Source organism: Molossus molossus, unplaced genomic scaffold, assembly GCF_014108415.1.
Source record: "Molossus molossus isolate mMolMol1 unplaced genomic scaffold, mMolMol1.p scaffold_m16_p_21, whole genome shotgun sequence".
Lineage (NCBI taxonomy): Eukaryota > Metazoa > Chordata > Mammalia > Chiroptera > Molossidae > Molossus > Molossus molossus.
In genome coordinates, this window is record NW_023425357.1 from 52,415 (window position 1) to 69,693 (window position 17,279).

At 53.6% G+C, this 17,279-nt stretch overlaps 2 protein-coding genes across 9 annotated transcripts; one reads left to right on the forward strand and one right to left on the reverse strand.

Annotated features, from left to right (window-relative positions):
* Window positions 1–1,126: 1,126 nt before the first annotated feature.
* On the reverse strand, window positions 1,127–5,825 carry LOC118638234 (tigger transposable element-derived protein 1-like). Of its 2 annotated transcripts, none has more exons than XM_036273897.1 (2): window positions 5,727–5,825; window positions 1,127–3,343 (listed from the first exon to the last, which is right to left on the reverse strand). In XM_036273897.1, exon 2 carries the CDS (start codon window positions 2,303–2,305, stop codon window positions 1,823–1,825), a length of 483 nt encoding a protein of 160 aa, XP_036129790.1. In that variant the 5' UTR covers window positions 2,306–3,343; window positions 5,727–5,825; the 3' UTR covers window positions 1,127–1,822. Both variants share the same exon structure in this region, with proteins under 2 accessions (XP_036129790.1, XP_036129791.1).
* Window positions 5,826–7,184: 1,359 nt separating this feature from the next.
* On the forward strand, window positions 7,185–17,266 carry LOC118638217 (myeloid zinc finger 1-like). 7 transcript variants are annotated; one of them, XM_036273864.1, is made up of 6 exons: window positions 7,185–7,334; window positions 8,707–9,134; window positions 9,445–9,628; window positions 10,237–10,307; window positions 10,409–10,529; window positions 15,287–17,266. In XM_036273864.1, the coding sequence occupies exons 1-6, from the start codon at window positions 7,217–7,219 to the stop codon at window positions 16,789–16,791; spliced, it is 2,427 nt and encodes an 808-aa protein (XP_036129757.1). In that variant the 5' UTR covers window positions 7,185–7,216; the 3' UTR covers window positions 16,792–17,266. The 7 variants fall into 7 exon arrangements, with proteins under 7 accessions (XP_036129757.1, XP_036129759.1, XP_036129758.1 ...); XM_036273866.1 differs by having other exon boundaries at window positions 15,353–17,266; XM_036273865.1 differs by having other exon boundaries at window positions 9,508–9,628.
* The last annotated feature ends 13 nt before the right edge of the window (window positions 17,267–17,279 follow it).

Below are 17,279 nucleotides of genomic sequence, written 5' to 3' on the forward strand. Positions count from 1 at the left end.
CTGCACACCAAAGTGTTGCAGGTTCAATTCCCATTCAAGGGCATATACCAGGGTGGCAGATTCAATCTCCAGCCCCAGTCTGGGCATGTGTGGAAGGCAGCCAAGTGATGTGTCTCACATTGGTTTTGTTGTTGTTTTTTATTTAATTTTTTATTGATTTTTAGAGAGAGAGGTAGGGAGAGATAAAAACATCGATGAGAGAGAACATCAATTGGCCACCTCCTGCATGCCGACTGGGGATTTGGCCCACAACCTGGGCATATGCCCTGACCGGGAATCGAATAACACCTTCCCTTGCTGACTATCTGTGTTTTGGTGGCCCATGTGGTATGTCTGCAGAGTCAAATAAACACCCAAGAGTGTGTTTCTAGAGTGTGGAGGACAGAACAAGCTAGAATGAGGGGGGGATAATGACTACATCCAGGGGATCCTTGCATCACAATTAGAACTATGGGTCTGGCCCTGGCCGGTTTGGCTCAGCAGTTAGAGCGTCAGCCTGTAGTCCAGAGAGACCCGGGTTCGGTTCCCGCTAAGGGCACGTACCTTGTTTGCAGTTTGTTCCCGGCCCTGGTTGGGTCGTGTGGGTGGCAACCACTCGATGTGTCCCTTTCACATCGATGTTTCTTTCTCTCTCTCTCCCTCCCACTCTACCTGAACAAAAATATTGAAAAATGTCCTCAGGTGAGGATAAAAAAAAAAAAAGAACTATGGGTCTGACCTCAGGGAGATGCTGGGCTGCAGCCAGTATGCTTGGAGCTGATCCTGAGGTCACCACTGAGCCCTTAAAAGAGTGAACTGGACTTCCCAAAGAGAACTAGACCTCGAGACCATCAATCACAAAACACGCAGCCTCAGAAGCTGGAGAGAAGCCAAGACAACCACGCCACAGAAACCCAGGGAAGAAAACAAATCCAAATCAAGGAAGTGGACCCTGGTATCAAAAGCCACCCTAGCCGGGTGGCTCAGTATACTGAAGCATTATTCTGTACACCAAAATGTTACGGGTTTAATTCCTGGTCAGGACACATATGGGAAGCAGCCAACCCATGTTTCTCCCTCACTTCAGTGTTTCTCTCCCTTCCTCTCACTCTAAAAATAAATAAATAAACATATCCTTAGGTGAGGATTAAAAAAATAAATAAAATGATAAAGTTGGGTAGAATGGTGCAGGGAGTGAGAGATCAGGGTTGTCGAATGGGAGAGCCTGGTCTCAGCCCTGGCTGCTCACCACAAGGAGGACCACTCTGGTGGGTGTGCTGGGCCACTTTGGTGCTGCGGGGTGTGTCATGGGTGGGCATTCCTGGGCCCCGCAGCTCCTCTTTCCATCAGAGACCACCACCCTCCTTTTTCCCAAGCCTGGTGGGCTGTGTCACTGTAAAAAAGAGAACCCACAGAGCATGAGATATAAGAACCGTGAGGGAGAAATGATAGTGTCTGTCTTCCAGAGACAAAAAATATCAGACAGGGCTCATCTAAGGTCAGGCCCAAGCCCAAAATCATGCAGCCCAGCTTTAGAGGTCTGTCCTTCAGGGTGTGTGACTTTGGCCACTAGCCCACTCTCTGCAGGCTCCATCTGAGGTAAGCAGAGGCTTCCAGCCAACTCCCTCGTGGCCACCACCACAGGGCTTCCTGAGGGTGCAGTTGCCCGAGCCTGTCGCCTCCTTTCCCAGTGAAGTGCCCAGAAGCGGGCAAGGGCACAATGGACACCCTCAGACTGCGCTCCCAGTTAGGATCGTTCTCTGTGAGGACCTGCAGGCCAGCAGTGAAATGGGACATGGCCTGAGATGCACAGGGCTCAGTGCATCACATCAGCTTCCTCAGTTCATGTACCCACCACAGCTTCCATAAGATCTGAGTCTGGTCTTTTGGAGGCCAGGACTTTCCCTGCCTCCCAGGGCAGCCCAAAGCCAATGGCATCTCCATCTTCAGCATCCTGGGGTTTTCTGCAGAGTGGGGGTTCCACATGGCTCTGCAGCAGGTGGGCAAAATCAGCTTCTGCCACGTCCCCAAGGCCCACATCGCTGGTTAGTGCCACAATACGGCGGCGGAGCTGGGGCACGGTGTCAGGCTCTAAAGTGCTGGCAGGGACACACTGGGGCCAGAGCTTCCTCCAGGCACTGTTCATGGTGGCGGGCTGCAGCTCTGCCCAGGCCTGGGCGATGCTGTCTACTGCAGATGTGATGGTATAGCTGCGCCAGAACTCCTGAATGGAGGGCCAGTCTCTACTAGCCATCTCCTGGACCAGCTGGCTAAGCATGCGGCGCAGGTAATGGGCCTTGAAGGCGGCAACAAGGCCCTGGTTCATGGGCTGGATCAGGGCCGATGTGTTCTTGGGCAAGAACTCAATGCGCACGTGGGCTGAAAGACTACCTAGGTGGGCAGGGTGACAGGGTGCACCATCCAGGAGCAGCAGGGCATGGTGCAGGAGGCTGTGGCTAGCACAGTAGCTCTCCACAGCAGGGCAGAAGCAGCCAATAAACCACTCCTGTAAGAGACTGGGTGTCAGCCAGTCGTTACGGTTGGAGGGCAACACCACAGGCAGGCTGGCCTTGGAGCAGCCCTTGAGGGTACGTGGGTTCTCTGAGGGGTATACCAGCAGGGGCTTTAGCTTAAAGTCACCAGCTGCACTGCCGCCCAGTAGCAAGGTCAGGTGGTCCTTTACAGGCTCATCTCGTCCATGTTGAAGACTTGGCTTGGTGAGTAGCGGCCCTCCTCCAGAATGGTGCGCAACACTGAGGGGTAGCAGGCAGTGGCTTGGGCATCGGCCACAGTCGGCTCATCCGTCAACAGCACATTGTGGCGTGCCTTGAAGCGGGCAAACCGGCCATTGCTGGCACCAAAGGTCCCAGCCTAGGCACCATCACCCTGCTCATGCTGCAGCTGTGCAAAGAGCCTCTGCACCTGGTCCTGGATGAGCAGTGTGCTGACAGGTAGGTTCCGCCGTTTCTGCTCCTCAATCCACAGGCTCAGCAGGCATTCCATATGGCCCATAACCACACCCCCAACAGCGGGTCAGCTGCTTGGCACTGATGGACATAGATGCCTGAGAATGTGCCCGAATCTTGTCCTTGTTGACACAGATCGAGGCTACCATAGAGGTGGCCAGCCCCAGAGCCCAGGCCATCTGCGTCAGCTTCTCACCCTCTTCAAACCTCTGAAGCACCTCCAACTTCATGTGCAGGGTGATGGACTTCCAGTCCCACCTGGCACTGTGGCGGAGGCCAATCCCACCAAGGGGTGCTTTCCCCGACACCTGAAGGTGGGGGGTCATCTTCATTCCACTCCTTCCTTGCCCATCCGTAGTAGCTACCACATTGCCCATGATGGCAGCCTCTTGGCCTCTCTGTAAGAGGGGGACGTGTAAGCATTAACATGTGAGCACATGGGAGTCCCAGTCACTGCCCAACCTTCCCATGCTCTGCCACAGCACAGAGCCCTGCTCAGAGGCATGCCCAGCCCCTCCCTCCCTACTACAAAAAGCACTGCACACTTTCTTCCAAGCGTTATTTGCATCTAGAAGAGTGTGTCACTTAGTTTTAGCTCATGAGATCAAAACACAGATGTGACTTCACTCTCTTCCCCCTATCCAAACCTCCTAAAAACACAAGGGGAAGCCAAGAGCATCTAGAAGCCATGACCCACCTCCCAGAAATTCATAAGCAGATGAGCCCCATGCTTCTCACTTAGAAATACTAGTTCTCAGTTTGGGAGGCCAAACACAGACATCTCCCAAAGACAGCCACATTGTAATCCCAGGAAACAATGAATGCATTACCTTACGTAGCAAAAGAGACATTTCGGGGGTGATTAAATTGATCCTGGGTGGGCAGATTATCCGAATTGGTTCTAAATGTAATCGTTTAATCATTATAAAAGGAGGCAGAAGATTTCACTCAGAAGGCAGGGTGAGCACTGAAGCCTAGAGCCTCCAGAAGGAACCAGCCCTGCCAATATCTTGATTTAAGCCCAGTGAAAGCCACTTCAGATTTCTGACCTCCCAGACTCTAAGATGATAAATTTAGCACTAAGCTTGTGATGATATGCAACAGCTGTCATTGGAAACTCACACAGAAGGGAAGCTTCCTTATTCGTGCCAGTACCTGGGGATAGAGGAGGAAGGTGATTCTCTATATAGCAGCCAGAATAAGTCAGAAAGCACTGAATCAGATCCAATCACCCTTTGCTCAGAGCCCTTCCTGCCTCCCACCTCTCCCTGAAGAAAAGACAGCTTCCTTGAGGGCATCAAAGCCACCTCCTCTCCTTCGCTAATTCCTGACTCAGGCCTTTGGTCCTATGGTTCCTTTGGCCCAGAGCTGGGGCTCTTCCCTCTTATCTGTATAGCTCGCTCCCTCTCCTTCTGCAGATTTCTGCTTAAATGTAACCTCTGTGCCTGTGTCATTGTGTATCAGTCATACACTGCCTAAGGTCAGGAGCCATGTCTGCTGAGCTCTCTGTGTCCCCAGGACCCGGAATAGTGCCTGGCACTTTGCAGGCAACCAGTAGTTGCTTGCTGAGTAAATTACTAAATTAGGTAGAGTGCTGGGACAGACTTCTCACCTGGTCCCTTTTGCATTTTGAACCCTGTGAAAGTAGGACCTGATCAAAACAGTAAAATTGTTTTTGAAGGAGTGCCATGTGAAAATCAGGGACAAATGCCTGATGGGTCTGTGTTTTTGGAGTTGCTATAGTACCTAGAAAGAGTACATTCAGGGACCTGTGGGCTCCACCTGGTTTAAAACAAGGTGGCACAGCCCACGGGGCCCTTGAGCCAGGGAGGGAAGGAAATGTGGGGACATGGAAAGCTCCTGCCTGGAAGGACCTCTCAGGCCCATCCTTCCCTATCCGACAACCATGCCTTCGCCTGCTCGATTACAATTTTAATTTAATTCGCCCATTCATCCTTTTATTCCCTTGCTCCTGTGCTGACATGTTTATAAACCCATAATTGATGATTGGGAAAATCACTGTGTGCTCTCTAGCTCAACCTGTTTTGTACAGAATTTAATCAACAGGATAGAGATCAAAATAACCTCAGTAAATTGGAATACTCCCTGACCCAAGAAATAGTTGGGAGCCGGCTGTGTGTCTGACAGAGTCCACAGAGCCTGGAGGTCTTGAGTCAGAGACTCGATCTCCCCCACTATCTCAAGGAATCAGGCTTGCATTGTGTTTGTGCAGCTCAGGGCTAAGTGTGACCTAAAGTACACCTTGAAATACCTGAGATAACAGACTGGGTGTGCCTGGGTGTTCCTATTATCCTCAAGGCAAACTAATTCTATACAGCATTGTTGTAGCCTTGGGCATTGTATCAAGATCCTATTTTCTTATATCATTAAACTTTTGCTGTAAGGTATAAAAACATGTAATAAAGTATATTGGGCTAATCTCCTAAGACTGTCACAGGGGTGTTCGGAATCAGAGTCCGGCCGGCTAATAAACGGCTCTTATTTGGACTTAAATTCTCTGGTGGTCTTTCTTTGACTGGCGCCACAACTCCCACTCTCCAGAGCAAGTTCCCAGGTGGCCCCTGGGGAAGGCTCCCCGCCATACTCTGGAGACTACATTTCCCAGAAGGCCACGGAGTCGCCAAACGCTCCCATTAGCGTGACTCCTCCGCTACGCGGGCAGTGTCCTCTCTCCCTCCCATCCCCTGGAACAGAGCCATGAGAAAGGCTGCTGCCGCCACCCGCGAAACACCCGGCCTGCGTGGGGCGGATCGTCCTTACCTCCAGACAGAGCCGCGATCCGGCGTGCCTGGGACCCTCCCCCATGTCCGGCTTCAGGGCACCACTCCCCGAAGGCGACTGAGCTTAGCCTCCATCTTGTTGCCCGACGTGCGCAACGTTGAAGGAGGCTGCGTGCGCCGCGCCTCCGACGTCGCTCTGGGCGCTTGGGCTGCTGGGAAATGTAGTTTGGCGGTGAGGCCGCTATGCGCGGAGTTCAGGCTGTTGCTGCCGGGGGCTGGCTTTCTCGCCGCCTAATTTCTGGTTCGCATGTTTCCCGCAGTCTACTTTCTGTCAGTGTTTCCATCATCCTACCTACCGTTTTCCCCTCCTGGCTCTGTCATACTGTTTTCTCTTTCTCCCTGTCTGTTCCTCATCCCAGAGAACTGGTTCCTTTTAGAATGTCAATATATAATTTTCAAAAAAAGTTAAAACGGGCAACCTTTTCCTTCCTGTTCTTCCCCCTAGGCAGGTTACCTTTTCCTTTCTCTCGTTTGTGCTCCAAGGGACCTTCTTTTGCTTCTATAACTTGTTTCCTGAGCCTAAGCAGCCCAGCTGGGTCACTTCTACAACCTCTGTAACTTTCTAAAGAAACTACCTTATAATGTTTTTTTAAAGGTAAAAACAAACTCATTGAGCAGGATCACAGATTGATTTGCTTCATAGAGGGGACGAGGTGGATGACAGAGGTGGTTCCAGGAAGATGAGAGAGAAGGAACAAGAGAGGGTTACAGAACACATCCCTGGCCAGTTTGGCACAGCGGTTGGAGCCTCCGCCCACAGACTAGAGAGTCCAGGGTTCGGTTCCAGTCTAAGGCACGTGACTCGGTTGCAGGGCTGGGGTCGTGACGTGTGTCTTTCTCACGTCAATGTTTTCCTCTCTCTCTCTTCCCCCCTCTCTCCCTCCCGCTCTATCTGAAGATAAAAGGGAAAAGTGTCCTGGGTGAGGATAAAAAAACAAACAAAACTCAGACAGAACACAGCCCAGTGGGTGTGGCTCAGTGGTTTAGTGAGACCCATGCACCAAGAGTTGCGGCGGCTGTGGGCCCAATCCATAGTGGGGGCGTGCAGGGGGCGGCCAATCAATGTTCTCATCCATGTTTCTCTTTTCCTCTCCCTTCCTCTCTCTCTAAATTAAACAAAAATATTTTTAATAAAATAAAATGCAGGTAGGGAACTCAGAGTGCGATGGAGACCAGAGTCAGCCCCACCCCACCCCGCTCCCAGCTATGGTCGGCCAGCACCAAACGTCGTCGTGATGTGCAGACGAGCAGGAAGCGCCCGGCCAACTACACCTCCCAGAAAGCCCCAGGCGGACCCTCCCACTTTTGCGGTCCTGGGGGCGTGGAGATGCACCTTCCCCCCCCCCAAACTCGGCGGGGGTTTGCCATGGAGACCTGGTCTGACGGCGTCCTAGCGAGGGCCGCGATTGGTGGAGAACTCTGCTAATCCTCTGAAAGGCCCGTAGAGAATTGAGAGAGGTGGTGGGAGGCATGCGCGGTCGGGCAGGCAGCACTGCTGTCCGTTGCCACCTGGGAAGCTTGCGCACGTCGACGGGGTCTCCGGTGCCTGGATCAGAGACGGGGAGCGCGGAAAGAGGCAGTTGGAAGTGTGATCCGGTCACTGGGAACAACGCTACCCCGGGGAACAGGGTGGAAACATAGGCGAGGGTTGGGGAAAAGCTAGGAGGCTCTGGGACTGCTGCGCACCGCATTCCGGCACAGTCCGGCCGGGGAGGGCAGGCAGCGAGTGCGCATGCTCAGGGAAGCGGGAGCGGCCTGCTGAGCGCCCAGGTGAGGGTGGTAGCCTCAACGGGGAAGGCTTGGGCGGGGACAGGGGTGGCCACTGCGGACTCCTGGATTCTGGATGCCCTGTGGGACCGGGAGTGCACGGCAGGAGCCTGGACACCCCTGCAGGCGGCCCGGCAGTCACTGACCATTACCACGGCGACAGGCTCTGGGAAACCCGCCGCCGGTTGCCATGGCGGCACTGGGACCTGCGGCGCTCCCTAAAGCGGAAGTTGCCCGCCAAAATTTCTGGTAAATATAGTTCAGGAACCTCCGCAGGGCCCGGCTGGCTTAACGATGGCCCAGCTTTCTCCCAAGGTTTCCGGTTGGCCTGGTACCTTGAGGAGCGTAGGATTGGCTCACGGAATTAGGCGGCTTTCGAAATCGAATCCACCACCCGTAATAAACATTCCTTCACAAAGTCTAAGTTTTATAGCAGCGGAGTGGGGAGAAGGGGTAGTGGTCCTCATTTTCAGATGAGGAAACAAAGACACTACGACCTGCCATGGTTATGTGGCAAAAAAGTGAGACCAGTCTGCCAGTCCAGTGGTCGCAGGGCCTTTGTGGGACCCTGGAAGCTTCCCCATCACCTCCTATGTCCACCTAGGTCAGGAACCAGGAGACGCTGATTTGCATGGTATGATAAGCAGGGCTCAGAGGATCAGGCTGAATTGGGGGAGGATGCCACCTCGGGGCTGAGCCACAGGTGTGCGGGGGAGGGGGGGTGAAAAGTGGTGGGAGAATGCCCTGTGGAACCAAGATGGCAGAAGAATGGTCTGAGAATGAGTAGAGGAGTGGATGATGCAGTGATGGGCTGGCATGCAGGGGTGGTAGTGGTGCTCTAGGAGTCAGTCACCTGTAAGGGAGAGAGCTGCAGGGCAGGGGTGAGGTGGTGTCCATAGAAAAAGAGCAGGACTTAGGGGAGACAGGAGGTGACTTCTGAGCCTAAGAATTCCTTGGAGCTGGGGCCTACCAGAGACTCTGCAGGCCCAGCTGAAGAGACCAGGGACAGGTGGATCACCCGGAGCCTACCAGACCCACAGGGCCCTGGCATGTGATCACCTCTCTGTGTTTCAGTGACCTCATCAGCCTTCCACCCAGGCATACCTGAGGATGGGACAGCACAGCATACAGTAGGCACTCAAAAAGCATTCACTCAAATGTCACTGCAACAATTTCATCCCATTCTTCCCCAGGGTCAGGCACTAGCCTCAGAGCCCAAGCCATCCTTCCAATGAGGCCTGCAGCACTGGGTTCCCCAAAGCACACAGAAGGCAAGAGACCAGTCATGGTGAAGCTGGAAGACTCTGAAGAGGTAGAGGAGGCCACCCCATGGGATCCCGGCCCAGAGGCTGCATGCCGGTGTTTCCGGCACTTCTGCTATGAGGAGGCAGCGGGGGCCCGAGAGGCTCTGACCCTGCTCCGGAAGCTGTGCTACCAGTGGCTGCAGCCCGAGGTGCACTCCAAGGAGCAGATGCTGGAGCTACTGGTGCTAGAGCAGTTCCTGGGTGCGCTGCCCCCTGAGATCCAGGCTCCAGTGCGGAGGCAGCGGCCAGGCAGCCCTGAAGAGGCTGTGGCCCTGGTTGAGGGGCTGCTTCAGGACCCAGGAGAACCCCGGAGATGGGTGAGTCAGTTGCCCTGAGAAGAGATCAGGGTTAATCTGGGGTGATGCCATGCTCAGCTAGACACTTGCTCTTGTGGTTTGGCAGTGGTCACCTGCAGCGAACTCTATGGAAGGGTCATGGACACAGGGAGGGATGCAGGGTGGGTGTCAACACAGGATAGCAAATGCAAGTGTTTCCTTCACCCCCTGCTCATTTCCTGGGGGTTGAGGTCCCTGGAGTATCCAGTTATTCAGGACCCATAGAGTCTTGCAGTGGGGTCCACCCCAACTCCCTTCCTGGGCCCCTGATGGAGAGGGGGCACCTCTCCAGGTCACAGTCCAGGTGCAGGGCCAGGAGGTGCTATCAGAGAAGATAGAGCCCTCTGACTTCCAGCCCCTCCTTCAAACCAAGTGTTGGACTACAGAACCTGAGCCTGAGACAACCTCTGGGGCCACGCAGAGGTCAGCACTGAGCCTTCAGGTGAAAGAGGAGCCTGCAGTTTCAGAGGACCCAGGTGAGGACAGGCAAGGTAGGCAGGGCCCAAGTGGAGCAGCCTGATGCTTACTAGGCCAGTCACCTAATGGATGGAGTCATTCCCAAGCATCCCACCCAGCCAGCAGCTGTCATGAGATGAGTTGTTGGGGTTTCCATGTATGGGAGACATGTGGGGTTCACTCCCCAAGGAGATCCATTGGGGTTCATCAGATGGTTATTGGAAAGTAGACACCAGGCTGGGGTATGGATGGGTACAGATAAGGTAGGACCCCAAAGTGCTCCTGCCCCTCTCATATGCCTCCCAGGCAGGTGCCACAGCTGACCACCCACTCCACCACTCCCATGTGGTCCCTGGCCAATGCCCCTCTCCCACTCTCACTATTCGCCTGCCCAGGTCTCATGCAGGTATGCAGGGCACAGACCCGAGCCACCTACTCCTGCCACAGCTCTTCCTTGGCCTTCTAGGAGCCATGCTGTGCTCCACCCCCAAGCTGGGCCCTTGGAGCTACCCTGCCATGTCCAGCCCAAGCCTGCACCCCACCTGAATCCCAGCACTTGGTGGACCACTGAGGAGGGCATTGGGGTGGGGACAACATTGGGCCGCCTGATTCCATCCTTCCTTTCCAGACTTTCTGGATTCTGGACCTCTAGTCAGCCCCCAGGAGACCACTTCTACTCTCCTGCCTGAGGAGGCCCAGGTGAGCTCCACACAGGCCAGGAGTCTCCATGGGTGGAGATCAGGTAGGTCCCTCCCTGGGCCTAGCAGGGCACAGATGAGCAGTGACTACTGTGGTTTCAGGGCTGTAGGGTGTTGCTGGACCAGGCCTCTCCCCACAGCAAGACCGGGCCTGAGGGGCCCTCTTGGAGGGAACACCCTGGGGCCCTGTGGCAAGAGGAAGGTGGGGACATCTTCTCCCCAGGTGAGTAAGACGAGGCGTGGTGGGGCTGGGCCCTCTACATGGACAGTAACATACCTGCCTGTCCCATTCTTAGCCCCGCTCCCCCATTCCCTGGAACATCCCTTGCAGCATCAACCTTCAGCATCTCCTGGCCTCCAAAGCCAAGCTCTCCATTGACCTCATACCCCTCCAGCTGCTACTCCCCACCAGTGACACCTCCTGAGACTGGAGCCTGTGTTCACCAAACCCACACCTCCCAGCCCTGGCATCCTGGTGGGCCCTACACTCTGGGTGTCAACATGGGGAGGGTCAGGAATGGCAAGGAGAGCAGGTTAGTAGACAGGGTGGGTGGGCAGAAGGGGCCTTGACAGTGGGATCAGGCAGGACAGTGGGATTCTGACCAATCATCCAAGTGTCCATCTGGGCCACTCCCTGTTCCCTGCACCCCTCTGTGTTGGTTTATTCCCTTGTTCTGGTGGCCCTTCCTCTGAACTCTGGTGTGGGCCTTAAAGTTCTGAGATGTTACATTTCTGAGACACATTCGTCTAATACTCCACATCACATTGAAGTTTGGCTGGATAAAGATCTTTTTATTAACGCAGTCACAAACATTTTTTTTATCACATTGTTGGTGAGCCTTTTCCATTTGAAAAGCACATTGAGCCGTGGGAAACTGGCTGGAACGGTTTCTTTTCTTTCCTTCTCCATTGTTTTGTTCTGGTTTCTGGAATGCCTGTTCCTAGGCTGTTGGCACAACACTGAGACAGGTCCTCTAACAGTTTTTATTTTTTCACTCTGATCTTCCATACCTTTTTTAATGTTCTGTTGTCCAGAAACACTCTTCCATCATATCTTTCAGACATGTTGAGATGTTCGTTTCTGCTAGCATGGTTTTAATTTCCAGGAGTGTTTTATTCCCTTTTATAGCCACTTCCTCTTGTTCTTACAGTTATAATATCTTTCCTTATTTCTCTGAGAATAACAATAATTTGATTTTTTTTTTTTTTTTAATCCTCACCTGAGGACATTTTTCCATTTTTTGTACAGATAGAGTGGGAGGGAGAGAGAGGAAGAGAGAGAGAGAGGGAAACATCGATGTGAAAGGGACACATCGAGTGGCTGCCACCCGCACGACCAACCAGGGCCGGGGACAAACTGCAACCGAGGTACATGCCCTTAGCGGGAACCGAACCCGGATCTCTCCGGACCGCAGGTGGACGCTCTAACCGCTGAGCCAAACCGGCCAGGGCACAATAATTTGATTTTTAAGGTTTTTTTTTTCCTTCAGATACAGAAGGAGGGAGAGAGGGAAGAGAGACAGAGAGAGAAACATCGATGCGAGAGACACACATCGACTAGCTGCCACCCACAGGACCCCAACCGGGGCTGGGGGGAAAAACTGCAACCAAGATACACGCCCTTAGCAGGAACCGAACCCAGGCCTCTCTGGTCCACGGGTCAACCCTCTAACCAAACCAGCCAGGGCAATTTTTAACTTCTCCCAGTATGGTCTCCATTCCCTCCAAGTTGTCGGGGGACGACCAATCTGGCAGCTATGGGCAGATAGATGAGGGACTGGAAAGGACATAGGGCTCACTCCCCCAAGGAGACCCACCATTGATGTGAGCAGGTGGGAGGGTGCCAGTGCCAGTGAAGGATCTGTAGGGCTCTCTGGCTGGGCCATTTGGGGCACCCCTAATAGGTCTTTCCCAAGTCCTCCGAGAAGGCTCTTCCAGCCTCTTGACAGTATCCTGGGGTAGAGGCTGCTGTTTCAGCACACAATGTGACTTTACTTATTCCCTCAACTTCCTCTGTATGGCCTTCCACCTCAACCCAGCCTTTTGCCAAGATGAGAGGAGACACCCAGAATCCAAGCGACAGCAGTACCCACCGTTTGCTCAGCATTCAGTGCAGACAGCCCAGGGCTGGTCCATGCAGTCATCCTGCCCTGCTTCTGCTTCTAAAACAGCCTCTCCCACCTGTGTGTTGCCCCTACCCCTGCACAACCAGAAGTACCTGGAATCTCTGACTCCTTAGCTTTTTGAGTCCTCTTTGGGGTAGAACACACTTTTCTTTTTTTGTTTGTTTGTTTCCCCACTTCTTAGTATTCACCTTCTCCAGTCTGCTACACAGTCACCTGCCTATCTGCTTTTCAGAGCAGAAAATGTCAGGGGTCTGTTTGTTTCCTTTTCATCTTTGGGAATTTTTGGCCTTAAAAAAATAACCTTAGCCATGGCTGGTGGTTCCGTGGTTTGAGTGTCATCCCATGGACCTAAGGGTCGTGGGTTCAAGTCTCAGGTTCAAGTCTCAGTCAAGGGCACATACCTGGGTTGCAGGTTCAATCTCCAGCCCTAGTCATGACACATGCAGGAGGCAATCAATCCATGTGTCTCTCTCATATCGATCTTTCTTTCTCTCCCCCTCCCTCCCTCCTACTCGCTCTAGAAAGTGAATGAAAAAAATAGCCTTAGATGAGGATTAACCAAAAAAAAGAGAACATTGTTATCATCTTACTGTTGTATAAACAGATGCCATTGATTCCAAGAAGTCCCTGTTTGCTGTTATCAATAAGGATACTAACTCATTATTTTTTCACAATGTCTTTGTTTCACGGATGCCAATCCCTCCTTTGAGAATTTAGAAATAATTCCATTTCCTTCCAAGACTGACTAGTTAGCTCGGTTTTCTCAGCTGAGTTCTCCCACTGGTTGCACTGTTGATTGCTTGCCCGTCTGGGCTAAGCATGAACCTGGATGATGGACCCTGTGGTTATTCAGACTGCCACAGGGTCCATCAAAACCCTGAAGTGAAGGTTCATCTGGGCCCCAGGCCAGTAAAGGGAGATACCTCTACAGCCCCAGCCAAAAGCAAGCAGGTCATTCCTGTCCAGGTCTGTGGGTGGACTCGGCTAACCTAGCCCTTATCCAGGCTAACTCAGCCTCTAGCTTCATTCAGTTCTTGTGCTTTAGAGCTCATTCTACCAGGCTGTGGATCCCTGAACCTCACCAGCTGGCCTTTCTTACTTTGCCCAATTTTAAGTTATGTTCTATGTGTTGGAGCTGAGAGCAGGACATACCCCTTCCACTGTTTTCAGCTGCTGGCCAGGCCCAACCTGTGCCCTGTGGCTGACTACTCCCTCCAACTGGGGCCTGCTTCTCTCAGTTCACAACCCCACTCTTTCTTCATCTGGCAGCACCATCTCAGGTTCCCTCATGGGTTCTTTCTTTGCTGCTCCATTCTCTCCTCAGGCTACACTCCCCATAGAAAACCACAGCTCCCATCTTCAAATACTGGTCCCTCAGTGACCTTGGTCTCCCCATCAGGTCTCCTGGCTGCTCCCCTTGCATCTCAACTAACATTTTCTGTGTAGCCAGCATTTTCATTAGAATATTCTGAATAACCAATGTACCCACATGTTAGAGAATTCAAAAGGCAGAGGGAGTACACAGTGAATGCCTCTCTCTGTCTGTCTCACAGTCCTGCTCCCCCACAGCCAGCATTACCAGTTTCTGTGTTCTTCCAGAAAGAAGCTGTGTATACAAGAGCAGACACAAGCAAATGCATATTCATATCCCTTCTTTACAGCACCCTGTTTCACACCTGATATTCTCTGTGTAGCAAGTGCCTTGCCTTTGGACAACTGCATAGCCCCACTGTATACATGCTGTTGTCTGTCCACCCAGGCTCCTGCTGACATTTCTTTGGGTTGCTTTTCAGTGGTGAACTGAAAAACCTCATATGGAGGTCACTTCACACAGGGAGACCACAATTGTTGGACACATACCTAAAAGTCCAATTGCTGGATCAAAGTATGGGAAATTTGCCATTTTTATATATCTTGCAATATTGGCTTCCCATTTATGTTCACCAGCAACACACACAAATGCCTGGGTCTCTGCAGCAAGGGTGTGGAAATCGTAGTTGAGTGCAGCCCTTATGTATAGTGTTCATGTTGGGAAGGGAGTAAGCACATTCAATGGGATTTTAGTGTAGTGAAATTTCCTTTTCTGTTCACATCCTTTGCCCACGTTGATCAGGTTGTTGGTCTTTCTTGTTGTTTTGTTGGAATTCTTAGATTAATTACACCTTTGCCTCTGGAGAGTTTCTCATTTGTTTTTTGGATTAAAGTTGCTTTTCTGTGCATAAGTTATTTCCTTTGATATAATTCATCTACCTTTGGATAACTTAGGGATTTTTCTGTCACCCATTGAAGCCATTGCTACTTTGTCTCCTTCATTTGGCTTCCTGTTCTCCACCCCTGCTCCTCAGTGGCCTTTGCTTGTACCAGCTGTCAATCAGCATCTACTGCTTTGGAGCTCAGTGTGGCTGGGGGCTGCTCCTTTCTCCACAGACACCTGGCAACCCCATCCTGTTTCCTCTCATGCAGGTCCAGGGCTCCATATGCTGTGCATATGTCACAGCACCCACATTCATGTTTCCCTGAAGACTGGGCCCCTGACTCCCGCACCCCACAGCCTGCATGTGCACACTGTCCCTTGGATGCCCATGGGCACTGAGCAAGGCACATCAGACCCAGACAGTGCAAGGGCCACCTTGTACTACAGTCCTTCTAGATAGGTGATTTTTTTTCTGCAAACTCAAATAGGACCCGGAAAGCTTGTCCCAAGCTTCTTAGTCTTCCTCCTCATGCAAGAGTCTGTCCTGTTTGTCACCTCCTGGGGAAGCCTGTACAGATAAGAGTCCCTGTCCCTTCCCCTGCCCCTCTGTTTGCCTCCTTGGTCACTGTCAGGAGCCTCCAGTTCACATTGTTTACCCAGGGCTGGAATGTGTTGGGCACACAACGGTTTCTGTCACAAAGGAGTGGATCCCCTTGTGCAATGCAGGTTTTGTGCCCCAGATGGACAGCGTCTCTATGGGCCCGGGCACTGTGAGCCCCCACTTCCACATCCCCTGGGACCTCGGTGTAGCTGGCCTCGCGGGCCAACTCCAGTCACCCTCTCGAGAAGGTGGCTTCTCACATACGCTAGTGCTACCTAGCGACCCGGGAGGTGAGCAGGACCGCACAGAGGAGGATCCCTGCCAGGGCACAGGCCACATAATGGACACTTCCCACTGGCCAGCCCCCCGGGGTCAGAGCCGGGGCCGAGGCCGTTCCAGCACAGGTGCCGGGGCAGTGCGAGGTGGCCATTGTGACGTGTGTGGAAAAGTGTTCAGCCAGCGCAGCAACCTGCTGCGGCACCAGAAGATACACACAGGGGAGCGGCCATTTGTGTGTGGCGAGTGCGGTCGCAGCTTCAGCCGCAGCTCGCACCTTCTGCGCCACCAGCTCACGCACACGGAGGAGCGGCCATTTGTCTGCGGCGACTGTGGCCAGGGCTTCGTGCGTAGTGCACGCTTGGAGGAACACAGGCGTGTGCACACGGGTGAACAGCCCTTCCACTGCGACGACTGCGGTCAGAGCTTCCGGCAACGCTCCAACCTGCTGCAGCACCGGCGCGTTCACGGCGACCCTCTGGGTCCGGGCTCTGGACCCCCCACACCTCCCAATGCGCCGGAGCCGCCAGGCCCCTTCCCGTGCAGTGAGTGCTGTGAGAGCTTCGCGCGGCGCTCCGTGCTGCTGGAGCACCAGATTGTGCACACGGGCGACAAATCCTTCAGCTGTGTGGAATGCGGCGAGCGCTTTGGCCGCCACTCGGTGTTGCTGCAGCACCGGCGAGTGCACAGCGGGGAGCGGCCCTTTGCCTGCGTGGAGTGTGGCCAGAGTTTCCGGCAGCGCTCCAACCTCACGCAGCACCGGCGCATCCACACTGGCGAGCGTCCCTTTGCGTGCACCGAGTGCGGCAAGGCCTTCCGCCAGCGACCCACGCTCACGCAGCACCTGCGTGTACACACGGGTGAGAAGCCCTTTGCCTGCCCTGAGTGCGGCCAACGCTTCAGCCAACGTCTCAAGCTCACGCGCCACCAGCGGACGCACACAGGCGAGAAGCCCTACCACTGCGAAGAGTGCGGCCTGGGCTTCACGCAGGTGTCGCGGCTTACGGAGCACCAGCGCATCCACACTGGCGAGCGGCCCTTTGCCTGCCCCGAATGTGGCCAGAGTTTCCGGCAGCACGCCAACCTCACACAGCACCAGCGCATCCACACAGGCGAGCGGCCCTACGCCTGCCCTGAGTGTGGCAAGGCCTTCCGCCAGCGGCCCACACTCACTCAGCACCTGCGTACCCACCGGCGCGAAAAGCCCTTCGCTTGCCAAGACTGTGGCCGATGCTTCCACCAGAGCACCAAGCTCATTCAGCATCAGCGCATCCACAGTGTAGAGTAGCCAGTGCTCACTGACCACCACCACCACCATGTCCACCTCGATCTTCTGTGCCTGGGAAAGAGGGGGACATATTACCTACCTCACAGGGTTGTTGTGAGGCCTGCCATCGCATAGGTACAAGTAGGCAGGCCCAGGGCCTGACACCCACCCTCCAGTAGGTGCTCAATAAACAGTAGAAGCAACCTGGGTCTGGGTCTCAACACATGCAGTGCCATACCACCTGCTGGGGTCCCTCTCTAACAACCCCACACACTCACATTTCCACTGTAACCTTGTGGTTCCTGAGAGCCATGATCTCCTGAAGAGGTGGCTCCTAGCAGCACCTGCACACGGTCTGTCGCGTGCCCCCTCTTATGCCTCCTATAGTTTACCCAAGATGTCTTCCACGAACACACCCGAGGGCCAAGCCTGCCTACTTCTCCATGGCCAGCAAAGATCAGTGGGAGTAATAAAAGCAACAAACTGGTACGCAAATGCCAGATACGGCC

Excerpts from the sequence above, each read along its gene's own strand:
- LOC118638217 (XM_036273864.1), top strand. The coding sequence starts at position 7,217 with ATGCGCGGTCGGGCAGGCAGCACTGCTGTCCGTTGCCACCTGGGAAGC. Across the intron at positions 7,335-8,706 it reads GGAAAGAGGCAGTTGGAAGT|GGTCAGGCACTAGCCTCAGA; the intron begins GTGATCCGGTCA and ends ATTCTTCCCCAG. Across the intron at positions 9,629-10,236 it reads TGCAGTTTCAGAGGACCCAG|ACTTTCTGGATTCTGGACCT; the intron begins GTGAGGACAGGC and ends CTTCCTTTCCAG.
- LOC118638234 (XM_036273897.1), bottom strand. The coding sequence starts at position 2,305 with ATGAACCAGGGCCTTGTTGCCGCCTTCAAGGCCCATTACCTGCGCCGC.